Raw genomic sequence first — 11,838 nt, 5'->3', positions numbered from 1 at the left:
ACTTGGACCACTCGAATCGAGTTTTGAAGCACGGATATCGTTTGCTTTGACCTTTTGGGTTTGTCATAGGTCGTTTTTATTTGGTCGGTTCAATCGTAATCTCTAACGAAATATCACGTTTGTAGTTTTGTTACACTTTTTTTGTGTGTCGTCATTGCGCATTTATGATATGTGAATACTGGAATACTGAATCATCATAATATTCCTATATATAGCATATAATGTTTGTTAAATAAATGTTAACTCGTGAGCATAAAATTACTATGCAGTTTTGTTTGAGTAATGAGTATACGTATACGTATATATATGCGCATATTATATTGGATGCAGTACAACCCGGTACATATATGTTTGCATACGTATAAAATATCCGGAGAATATCCGTATAACATTTAATTAGCATATATTCCCACCAGCCACCACTATCTCAAATTTCATTTTCACATATAGAAAGTTATGCTTTTATTGTTTGTTTTCTTTTATAGCTCAATCATACCATTAAGGATCAAACATTATACTGATCAAATAAGTTATGATTGTCCATCTCCATACGTTTCAAAATAGCATAGTAAACTGAAAATGTAATATCTCTCTTTGCAATAATCAATCATGTATGCACATGAGTGGCTTGTGTTTTCCCGATGAGCTAAGATTTCTTCTTCGGTTGAAGATCTTAATCTGCAGCCAAGCTTGTGAGCTCGGACTAGCTAGTTATGCTTTTTATTCAAAGCAGAGCGATTTAACATTTAAGCTTCAAAGTAATAAATACTGTGATGCTACTACTGACGATGAAATTGCAAAACATATATAATAAAACATGTGGTTTGAGTTAATCTTACAAGATGTGAATTAATTAATCATGCAATACAATATATGTGTACGTACGAATCTTCTTTGCCATACGGATCGTCGTCGGATACTGCTTGTCTTTTTCTCTCTGTTTTAAAATATCACGTACGTATTCAATGTGAGAAAGTATGTATGAGAAACGGGACAAATGTATATATGTTGGTTGAATGGTTGGTCAAGTTTTTAGTGGCTATAGTTAAATAAGGAATTAAATGTGAGCAAACTTATTTGATATATTAGTGAAAAAAAACTTATATTGGCGTATTTGTTTCTTTCGTCCGACTCTTGAAGAAATTAAAAGGTTACATACAAATTATCCACATTGCCCTTTCACATTTTCTAAAGCTCATATAATCTGCGATAGTATCGTACTATCGTCTGATGCTTTGTTATATGATTATACAAAATATTCTATATATAATACACACTTCACATTTTTAAAAACAAAAAAAAACTATCTTCGATATATGTATAATATGGAACAGGTCCGAATTCATATGTATATGTATATTATTTAAATGATTCCATTTGGCTGGGATTTATAAATTGATACGATAAGGCCTTCGATAAAATAAGTTGATACGATAAGGACTTTATATGATTCTATTTCCACTCGTCGGAATCTTAATTTGGTTGGTGATTGTTCTTAGATTCGAGAATCAACTGAAGAAAATGAATATAATAAATATGAATACTAGTTATTCATTAAAAAAAAAAAAAACTATATGATATGACCGTAATAGACGTGGGACGTTTAAGTCAAAAGGTCAAAAAGTCGAATTATATTTCTGGCTCCTTCCACAACTTTTGGGGATTTTCCTCTTTACTTTTTTTGCACCCAAGTAGCTAGTTTTGTTTTTCTAAACCTTTGTTTATAATTTTCTAAGGCTTCTTGGTAAAAATTAGTTATTACTTTGAATCCATTTTCTAGACAGATTCTTCTACTTAGATTGGCATGACTCAAAAGAAAAATAATTTTCCCATTATTATATTAAATCAATTTTTTTTCTTTCTCACAAATGCAAAAATTGAAGGAGAAGAAAGCTATGTAGTATATGTAACATCACCATTTGGCATATTCTTTGGCATATTCCATATCCTTTGCCCCTTAATCATCTTGTAAGCTTTCACATTTTCTAAATTGCTTTTCGTACAAAAGCATAAGATAAAAAAAAAAAAAAAAAAAAAAAACAAGAAAAGAAAAAAAAAATGTAATAAACGAAAGTTACTAAAATTGAAAAGTCTACTCTTTTTTTATTTATATATTTATTTTTATTGATCTATTTCACTCACTTTTAACCCAATTGGCCGCTATTTTTCCAAAGTCTGTTTTTTTTTTTTTTTTTATCCTCTCTCGTCTCTTCTCTCTCTCTCTCTCACCCAATTTCACAAACCCGAAACCCTAATTTTATCGGGACACTGAAATTTTTACAGCTTTCTTGCGGTCCTCTTTCTTCACCGGGGAGATTTGTCGGTGTTGAATCTAGGGTTTTTTTTAACGGAGGGTTTAAAAGCCTAAAAACAATGGAATCAGATCAGGGAAAGCTCTTTATCGGCGGGATTTCATGGGAAACCGACGAGAATCTTCTGAGAGAATACTTCAGCAATTTCGGTGAGGTTTTGCAGGTCACTGTCATGCGTGAGAAAGTTACTGGTCGTCCTCGAGGATTCGGCTTCGTCGCATTCTCGGATCCTTCTGTTATTGATAGGGTTCTTCAGGACAAGCACCATATCGACAATAGAGATGTAAGTCTCTTTTTTTCTCAATTGGGTTTCTCAAATTTTGAATCTTTTAGTAATTCCCACTCTTGTCCTGATTAATTCGGCTGTAAAAATTGATACTTTTTGAATCTTGAGGTTTTTTTATTGTCATGTTTGATGGATTGTTTAAGTTGTGTCAATGTATATTAGGTTGATGTGAAGAGAGCAATGTCTAGAGAAGAGCAGAGTCCTGCTGGGAGATCAGGGAATTTTAATGCTTCTAGGAATTTTGATAGCGGAGCTAACGTTCGTACTAAGAAGATATTCGTGGGAGGTTTGCCTCCTGCATTAACATCAGATGAATTTCGGGCTTACTTTGAAACTTACGGTCCTGTGACTGATGCAGTCATTATGATTGATCAGACTACGCAACGTCCTAGAGGTTTTGGCTTTGTTTCTTTTGATTCTGAAGATTCTGTTGACCTTGTTTTGCATAAGACTTTCCACGATTTGAATGGTAAACAAGTAGAAGTTAAACGTGCTCTTCCTAAAGATGCTAACCCTGGAGTAGCCACCGGTGGTGGTCATGGCAGCGCCGGAGTTGGTGGGTTTCCGGGCTATGGTGGTTCTGCTGGAAGTGGCTATGAGGGTCGTGTGGATACCAATAGATTCATGCAGCCTCAAAACACTGGTAGTGGTTATCCTCCTTACGGTGCTTCTGGCTATGGTACGGGTTATGGTTATGGAAGCAATGGTGTGGGTTACGGAGGTTTTGGTGGGTATGGTAATCCAGCTGGTGCGCCTTATGGTAGTGTCCCTGGAGCTGGGTTTGGAAGTGGTCCAAGAAGTTCATGGGGCGCTCAAGCACCATCCGGTTATGGTAATGTGGGTTATGGGAATGCAGCTCCCTGGGGTGGTTCTGGTCCCGGTTCAGCAGTTATGGGTCAAGCTGGTGCATCTGCTGGTTATGGCAGTCAAGGTTATGGCTACGGTGGAAATGATTCCTCATATGGGACTCCATCTGCCTATGGTGCAGTAGGTGGGCGATCTGGAAATATGCCTAACAGCCTTGGGGCTGGAGGCTATGCGGATGCTTCAGATGTCTCTGGAGGTTATGGGAATCACCAAGGGATCAACGGGCAAGCTGGCTATGGTGGAGGTTATGGAAACGGTAGGCAAGCTCAGCAACAGTGATTGAAGAAGAAAGACTACTACAATGTGGTTTTATCGCTGACCTTGAAACCTCCTCTTTCCGCCTTGATGATGTCACGTCTGGGGCGGTTTGACCAGGAGGTCGACCTACGCTGGACTATCTCTTTTGTTAGTTTTTTCAATAAGTTGTTTTCAGGCAATTCCGGATACTGCTAGTATTTCCTATGAAGTTGTAGTTTTCAAGTTTGCGTGCTTATTTATATTTGTCGGCTTTGAAATGGTTTTCTTTCTCTATCCTCTCTAGTGTCTGTGTTTAACGATACATCCTCCAGACTATCATCATTCACCTTCCTTTGTTTCATTCATTTTTTGAATATTCCATTCCATATTCTTGCTTTTGCATCTCCTCTGTTTAGGTGAAAATTGTTTGCTTGGTTGTTCACATTGGGATCTAAGAAAGGTGTTTGGTAGAATAAGACTGTAATTGACCACTTCGATGTCTGCGTTTGCGTTTTAGAAGAAAGGTCGTGTTGGCCAGTAAAGGAAACTTAACAGTCCCTAGATCCTTTATAGTAGTTTTTTTGACCGACAAGACCTGACTAAACTGGTTTGTTTGGTCGCTGTTCAAACTTGTGGAAAGTTCCATGAGAAGTAGGGATCAATGTTTGTCTCTTTAGCATCTTTTTTCTTCCTCCTTTAAACTGAAAACGATTTAACTAAAAAGATATCCTAGGAGGACCAGCGATGTTTCATATCCAAGCCACTTACTTCTTCTTTAGCCTGTCTGCGAATCCCATTCTATCCCCACCCTTTGTTCACAAGAATTTTTATCTACTCTGATTCATTACAATTTTACAAGTCATGCTGTTTGGACATGACTTGCAATATGATTTAGTAAGTTATGAAAATATTGCTGGTCCAATTGCATATACACTTTTTTAATATTATTTTAGTTTTTTTTTCGTTTCATGATATCTCACTAAATTCATTCAAGATCGATAGAGGAAATCACCAGTGAAAAAGTTGTCTTTTTCGTTATTATTTACAAGAATTAAACGTAGTGGTGGTATAGGAAAAACAATAAATAAAGAAGATTTAGTAGCACAAAAATGGTAAGAATTGAGCTGGCAACGATCTAGTACAAATAAATGATTTTACAGAGGAGATTTGAATGGACAAAACTTTACTAATAATAGAAAATTTGCTAATTCTAGTATATTTTGTTTTGGTGAGTTATCCTAATTTTACTCACATCCTCTCTGATTTCTCAATACAGAAAAATTTGCTGTAGATTACCTTTTTCCAACTTGTCGCCTTTCTCCTCCACCTCCTCACAGTTTCTCTTTGTTTCTATTGTTTTTATTTTATTTTTACGTCTGCCTTATAATAACTCAAGAAATGTCTTTTCCTTTCCTCTTTCCTCTCTCATTGAGTAATCTAATTTCATAAAAAATCCCATAAAGTTTTCCCTACCACACCCTCTCCCCTCCTCCGCCATGACTCATCATCACCGGCGAGAGTCCTTCTCGGTAACCACCTCTAACACGGGAGGTTCCGTTGTGCTTTGTCCTAATACCGACCTTCTTTGGCCATTTGGGAAGCTTGAAGGGCTTGATCGAGATGATATTCGTGAGACGGCTTATGAGATCTTCTTCACGGCTTGCCGTTCCTCACCGGGGTTTGGAGGTAGGACTGCTCTTACGTTTTACTCTAACCACAATAGCAACGACAATCATGGAGATGGAGGAGGAGGAATAGGATCCGGTGGCTCACCTGGTGCTGGCTCTGGGTTTGGTTTTGGGTCTTCAGGGAGGAAAGAGGTGGTCACGACCCCGACAAGCCGGGTGAAACGGGCTTTAGGCTTGAAGATGCTTAAACGTTCTCCGTCTAGGCGAATGTCCACCATAGGTGCCGCTGGTGGAGCTGGAACTTCTCTATCCCCCGGTGGCGGAATGAACAGTAGTTCGGGACATATTAGTCCTGGAGCCGGGTTCTTGACGGTCCCGCCTTCTCGACCTAGAAGACCCTTGACCTCGGCGGAGATCATGAGGCAGCAAATGAAGGTGACAGAACAAAGTGACAGTCGGCTTCGAAAAACCCTGTTGAGAACGCTTGTTGGCCAAGTAAGTTAACCTTACTTCTTCTACAAGTTAATGTAAACGTTGAAATGCCTTGACACAATACATTAATTGTGTTTTTTTAATAATCTGTAGACGGGTAGACGAGCAGAGACAATAATCTTACCGTTAGAGCTTCTCCGACACTTAAAAACGTCTGAGTTTGGTGATGTACACGAGTACCAACTCTGGCAAAGACGGCAACTTAAAGTCCTTGAAGCTGGTCTTCTTCTTCATCCATCAATTCCTCTGGACAAAACCAACAACTTTGCAATGCGTCTAAGAGAAATTGTCAGACAAAGCGAGACAAAAACCATTGACACAAGCAAAGCCTCAGACACAATGAGAACACTCACCAACGTCGTCGTGTCTTTATCTTGGCGTGGCACTAATGGAAATCCAACTGATGTTTGTCACTGGGCTGACGGTTACCCTCTCAACATTCATCTTTATGTTGCTCTGTTGCAGTCAATATTTGATGTCAGAGATGAGACATTGGTGCTGGATGAGATCGATGAGCTTCTTGAGCTAATGAAGAAGACTTGGTCAACACTAGGGATCACACGACCAATACATAACCTGTGTTTCACGTGGGTTTTGTTTCATCAGTACGTCGTAACATCACAAATGGAACCGGACTTGCTTGGCGCTTCTCATGCTATGTTGGCTGAAGTTGCCAATGACGCTAAGAAGCCTGATCGCGAAGCCCTCTATGTGAAACTATTAAACTCGACACTGGCCTCTATGCAAGGATGGACCGAGAAAAGGTATTGAACATTCTTGCTAAGCCAAAAACACATATGGTTTACAAAATGTTTTGAAATTTGAATGTGATTGTGGTTTTTTAGGTTATTGAGCTACCATGATTATTTCCAAAGAGGTAACGTGGGATTGATAGAAAATCTTCTGCCACTGGCATTATCATCGTCGAGGATCTTGGGAGAAGATGTGACGATTTCTCAAGGGAAAGGACAAGAGAAAGGTGATGTGAAATTAGTGGATCATTCAGGAGATCGCGTCGATTATTACATAAGATCTTCCATTAAAAACGCATTTTCTAAGGTAAAAAAACAAAATCTATAGTTGTGTTTTTATTTCATCTCTGTTTTTAGGGTTCTGAATATCTTTGTTGCAGGTGATAGAAAACACGCAAGCTAAGATCGCAGCTACAGATGAAGGAGAAGAAGCGGCTGGAACATTGTTGCAGCTAGCTAAGGAAACAGAGGAGCTAGCGTTAAGGGAACGAGAATGTTTCAGCCCGATACTCAAGAGATGGCACTCGGTTGCTGCTGGTGTTGCCTCAGTGTCACTTCACCAATGTTATGGGTCCATCTTGATGCAATATTTAGCTGGAAGATCGTTTATCTCAAGAGATACAGTTGAGGTTTTGCAAACGGCAGGGAAGCTCGAAAAGGTCTTGGTGCAGATGGTGGCTGAAGATACAGAAGAATGCGATGACGGTGGAAAAGGACTTGTACGAGAGATGGTTCCCTATGAAGTGGATTCAATTATAATGCGCCTTTTGAGACAATGGATAGAAGAGAAGCTCAAGAGAGTTCAAGAGTGTTTATTTAGAGCAAAGGAAACTGAAGTAAGTTTTGGATATCTTACTTGTTTTCCAAGAAACATTACTTTTATCTTATGTTTGCTCTCTTTCTCTGTAGACGTGGAACCCGAAATCCAAATCAGAACCTTACGCACAGTCCGCGGGAGAGCTGATGAAGTTAGCGAAGGATACCATCGAGGAATTCTTCGAAATCCCTATCGGGATTACAGAAGATCTAGTTCATGATATCGCTGAAGGATTGGAACAACTCTTTCAAGAATACACCACATTTGTTGCATCTTGCGGTAAGCAAAAAAAAAAAGAATTCAAAATCAGTCTACCACAAGAATCAAATTTGTTATATCTAATACTTGAACTTTTCAGGATCAAGACAGAGTTACATTCCTACATTACCTCCTCTTACAAGATGTAACCGAGATTCAAGATTCGTTAAACTATGGAAGAGAGCTACACCGTGTACTACCCCCAACGAAGATTTCAACCACACGGCATCTGTGATTTCAGACGGTCACCATCCACGGCCGTCCACAAGCCGTGGGACACAACGTCTATACATTCGTCTCAACACGTTACACTTCCTAAGCTCTCATATCCATTCATTAAACAAAACACTCTCTTTAAACCCTAGGGTACTTCCCGCAACTAGAAAACGCTACCGCCATCGAAACAACAACTCATCTTCCTACTTCGACTTCACATACGCTGGAATCGAATCAGCTTGCCAACACGTTTCAGAAGTCGCGGCTTACCGTTTGATATTCCTCGACTCGAACTCTGTTTTCTACGAGAGTCTTTACGTAGGAGAAGTCGCGAACGCGAGGATCAGACCGGCGTTACGGATCATGAAACAGAACTTAACACTGATGTCAGNCCACACGGCATCTGTGATTTCGGACGGCCACCATCCACGCCCGTCCACAAGCCGTGGGACACAACGTCTATACATTCGTCTCAACACGTTACATTTCCTAAGCTCTCATATCCACTCCTTAAACAAAACACTCTCTTTAAACCCGAGGGTACTTCCCGCAACTAGAAAACGCTACCGCCATCGAAACAACAACTCATCTTCCTACTTCGACTTCACATACGCTGGAATCGAATCAGCTTGCCAACACGTTTCAGAAGTCGCGGCTTACCGTTTGATATTCCTCGACTCGAACTCTGTTTTCTACGAGAGTCTTTACGTAGGAGAAGTCGCGAACGCGAGGATCAGACCGGCGTTACGGATCATGAAACAGAACTTAACACTGATGTCAGCGATTCTCGCGGATCGAGCTCAATCACTAGCGATGAGGGAGGTTATGAAATCATCATTCGAAGCGTTCTTGATGGTCCTTCTCGCCGGTGGATACTCCCGAGTGTTCTATAGATCGGATCACAGTCTCATCGAAGAAGACTTCGAGAACTTGAAAAGGGTGTTTTGCACTTGTGGCGAAGGGTTGATACCTGAAGAAGTGGTGGACAGAGAGGCAGAGACAGTGGAGGGAGTGATTCAGCTAATGAGTCAACCAACAGAACAACTTATGGAAGATTTTAGCATCGTTACTTGCGAGACAAGTGGAATGGGGATGGTTGGATCTGGACAGAAGCTACCGATGCCTCCAACTACTGGAAGATGGAACAGGTCTGATCCTAACACGATCTTGAGGGTTCTTTGTCATAGAAACGATCGTGTCGCTAATCAGTTCTTGAAAAAATCGTTTCAATTGGCGAAACGGAGGTGAATTGGAAACAAATGAAGTTAAAAAAAAAAACAAAACGTTTGTGTTGATGAGAGAGACGTGAACTTGATTCGTTGTGTAAATGGCTTAAAAAGTGTAATTTTCAAGTTTTGGAGTTGATTTGTAATTTTAAATATTTCTGTGTTTGTTGTTTACAAGGAAATTATTTGTTGATTCTTTTTATTAGAGAGATGTGTTCATAAATAGAAAGTCTTGTTTATGGGCTTTAAAGCCCAATTATGTGAAGCCCATATAATATTTGTCTTTCTCAATATAAAAACCATCAGTTAGAGAAACCAAAACCCTATCCACTTTACTCTAAACCTCTCTCCAGTAGCTTCGTCTTGCGTCCCTTCCTCAGTCGCCCTACAATGGCCTTGCCTTTGTCCGGCACGCGCCACCTCACGTGCGCTCTCCTCTCTAATACACCCGTATTAGCTCCTCCTCGGATTCCTTCCTCTGTTCACTGCGGTGGATCTCGGTTAGGTTGCTCGACCCGGTTATTCTCAATCCGATGCGGAGCTAACCGGTCTGGCTCTGCTTACTCGCCGCTTAACTCTGGCTCTAACTTTAGTGATCGGCCTCCGACGGAGATGGCTCCTTTGTTTCCTGGATGTGATTACGAGCACTGGCTTATTGTTATGGATAAACCTGGCGGCGAAGGTGCGACGAAGCAGGAGATGATTGATTGTTACATTCAAACCTTGGCTAAAGTCGTTGGAAGGTAATAAATTTTACTGATTACATATGAATGAACAAAATCTAGGGCATAATGTTCTGATTGCTCGAGGAGTTATTGAATAGTTTGCTCTGTGTTGTTTTTGTATTGGTAGTGAGGAAGAGGCGACGAAGAGGATCTACAATGTTTCGTGTGAGAGGTATTTAGGGTTTGGCTGTGAGATTGATGAAGAGACATCTACTAAGCTTGAAGGTCTCTTTTACTTACTTACACTTGTTTCTTATGTTAGCTAGTGTTTACAGATACTGAAGAGAGTGTTCTAAAGTATTGAGTTGTTTACGACAGGTTTACCCGGTGTTCTGTTTGTGCTTCCTGATTCCTATGTGGATCCTGAAAACAAAGATTATGGAGGTAATTTTCTTGCGTATTCTCTCGAAATGGAAGTCTTTGCTAGTGCGATTGACATTGCAATTGTTGAGTCTCAGTGCGTGTCTCTCTTGAAACTTGAAATACAAGATTGGAGTAGTCCATCTTGGCAAAGCTAATGAGTCTTTTTGGCTATGAATAGCTTTGAATGCTAATGGACTGATATCATCTATTTTCTCTTTAGCCTATTTGAGCAGATAGATAATTACATATCTAGTCTGAAGGCTGGTTTGGACGAAAACATATATTGCATGTAACTCTTGAGTGCTTTTCTCTTGGAAATTGGAACATAGGCAATGTTATTGTGTATCAGTCCATCTTGGCAAAGCTAATGAGTCCTTTGGGCTATGATTAGTTTTGAATGCTAATGGACTGACATCAAATAATTTTATCTTAGCCTACTTTTGCAGATAGTTAATATAATATCTACCTGCAGGCCGGTGTAGATGAAACATACATTGCAATCCTTGAGTGTTTCTTGCTTCAGTTAGTCCAATTTTGTGAACCTGGTGAATATATTGTCCTGGTGTGCGCTCTGAATTAGTGACATGTCTTAGTGCAAACCGGTCAAGATGATAAAATATATATAGCCACCAAGTGTCAGTGTGTCACTCCCCCTAAACATGGAAAAAATAGCTCATAGTCTATCTTGGTAAAACTAATAAATCTATTTAGCAAGATTAGCTTTGAATGCTAATAGAATTATACCAGACTCTTCTCTTGATCTATATGTGTGAATTTAGAATAACAACATGTTTAGTTGAAATAAAGTATAGATGTAAGAGATGGTTGGAGATCTAAAGTAAAGAATAATTTGTATAATCATGGATCAGAAGTCCATCTTGGCAAAGCTAGTAGCCTTCAGCCATTTCTAGTTTTGAATGCTAATGGACTCACATCCAGATTCTCTCTTTTTTGTGCTATGCTCTTGTCTCTTGATATGGTGGAAGCATATATTCTATCATGAGAGATACATCAGCTTTACATTTCTCGTATTAAATCTAAAAATGCTGAAGGATATTCACAGTGATCTTGATTTCTGATTTGTATACTTTGTTGTTGACTTGCAGCTGAGTTGTTTGTTAATGGAGAGATAGTCCAACGATCACCAGAGAGGCAGAGGCGGGTTGAGCCACAGCCGCAGAGAGCCCAAGATAGACCAAGATACAATGACAGAACTCGATACTCCCGCCGCAGAGAAAACACAAGATGAACTGTAACTGAAGAAGGTATACATACACCATCTCGAATCAAAGAAAAACCAGTATGATGATGATGATAATGGTGGGGGTGATGATGATGTTGCTACTGCCACGAGAGGGCTCCGTATTCCAGTCCTTTGCAGTTTAATGGACCTACTTTGGATTATTGTTGAAATGCTAAGTTTTGATTCTGTGTAACATTTTTTATATAATAATGTAAATTGAGGTTTCACTGTTTTAGGAAAAGACATGGTGTACTTAAGTATCAAAATTAGTTTTCTTTCTAAGTATAAAGAATAATGTTGTTTGTCCTTGAATTCGTCGTACCCATTATTAGTGTCGCAAATAGTGAATTTATTTTCATTATCAATCAGTAAGCCTATATATAAAGTATAAAGTATAAACAGATTACGGACTCTTG

The 11,838-nt window shown here is 39.4% G+C and overlaps 3 protein-coding genes across 4 annotated transcripts; all 3 read left to right on the top strand.

Annotated features, from left to right (window-relative positions):
- On the top strand, positions 2,186–4,078 carry LOC104786229 (heterogeneous nuclear ribonucleoprotein 1-like). Its single transcript, XM_010511591.2, has 2 exons — positions 2,186–2,595; positions 2,761–4,078. The coding sequence occupies exons 1-2, from the start codon at positions 2,374–2,376 to the stop codon at positions 3,742–3,744; spliced, it is 1,206 nt and encodes a 401-aa protein (XP_010509893.1). The 5' UTR covers positions 2,186–2,373; the 3' UTR covers positions 3,745–4,078.
- On the top strand, positions 5,059–9,295 carry LOC104786228. Of its 2 annotated transcripts, none has more exons than XM_010511589.2 (7): positions 5,059–5,825; positions 5,916–6,586; positions 6,668–6,881; positions 6,955–7,410; positions 7,484–7,670; positions 7,750–7,940; positions 8,331–9,295. In XM_010511589.2, the coding sequence occupies exons 1-7, from the start codon at positions 5,199–5,201 to the stop codon at positions 9,111–9,113; spliced, it is 3,129 nt and encodes a 1,042-aa protein (XP_010509891.1). In that variant the 5' UTR covers positions 5,059–5,198; the 3' UTR covers positions 9,114–9,295. The 2 variants fall into 2 exon arrangements, with proteins under 2 accessions (XP_010509891.1, XP_010509892.1); XM_010511590.2 differs by having other exon boundaries at positions 5,060–5,825; positions 7,750–7,870; positions 8,264–9,295.
- Positions 9,399–11,704, top strand: LOC104786227 (multiple organellar RNA editing factor 2, chloroplastic). The gene is made up of 4 exons (XM_010511588.2): positions 9,399–9,834; positions 9,944–10,041; positions 10,135–10,200; positions 11,286–11,704. The coding sequence occupies exons 1-4, from the start codon at positions 9,482–9,484 to the stop codon at positions 11,426–11,428; spliced, it is 660 nt and encodes a 219-aa protein (XP_010509890.1). The 5' UTR covers positions 9,399–9,481; the 3' UTR covers positions 11,429–11,704.

Source organism: Camelina sativa, chromosome 5 (genome assembly GCF_000633955.1).
Source record: "Camelina sativa cultivar DH55 chromosome 5, Cs, whole genome shotgun sequence".
Lineage (NCBI taxonomy): Eukaryota > Viridiplantae > Streptophyta > Magnoliopsida > Brassicales > Brassicaceae > Camelina > Camelina sativa.
This window is presented reverse-complemented; position numbering and strand designations above follow the sequence as displayed.

Bases quoted from the DNA above. Each gene is read 5' to 3' on its own strand.
- LOC104786229 (XM_010511591.2), top strand. From the start codon at position 2,374: ATGGAATCAGATCAGGGAAAGCTCTTTATCGGCGGGATTTCATGGGAA. The intron at 2,596-2,760 runs GTAAGTCTCTTT...AATGTATATTAG, and splicing joins ACCATATCGACAATAGAGAT to GTTGATGTGAAGAGAGCAAT.
- LOC104786228 (XM_010511589.2), top strand. From the start codon at position 5,199: ATGACTCATCATCACCGGCGAGAGTCCTTCTCGGTAACCACCTCTAAC. The intron at 6,587-6,667 runs GTATTGAACATT...GTGGTTTTTTAG, and splicing joins CAAGGATGGACCGAGAAAAG to GTTATTGAGCTACCATGATT. The intron at 6,882-6,954 runs GTAAAAAAACAA...TCTTTGTTGCAG, and splicing joins TTAAAAACGCATTTTCTAAG to GTGATAGAAAACACGCAAGC.
- LOC104786227 (XM_010511588.2), top strand. From the start codon at position 9,482: ATGGCCTTGCCTTTGTCCGGCACGCGCCACCTCACGTGCGCTCTCCTC. The intron at 9,835-9,943 runs GTAATAAATTTT...TTGTATTGGTAG, and splicing joins TTGGCTAAAGTCGTTGGAAG to TGAGGAAGAGGCGACGAAGA. The intron at 10,042-10,134 runs GTCTCTTTTACT...TGTTTACGACAG, and splicing joins GACATCTACTAAGCTTGAAG to GTTTACCCGGTGTTCTGTTT.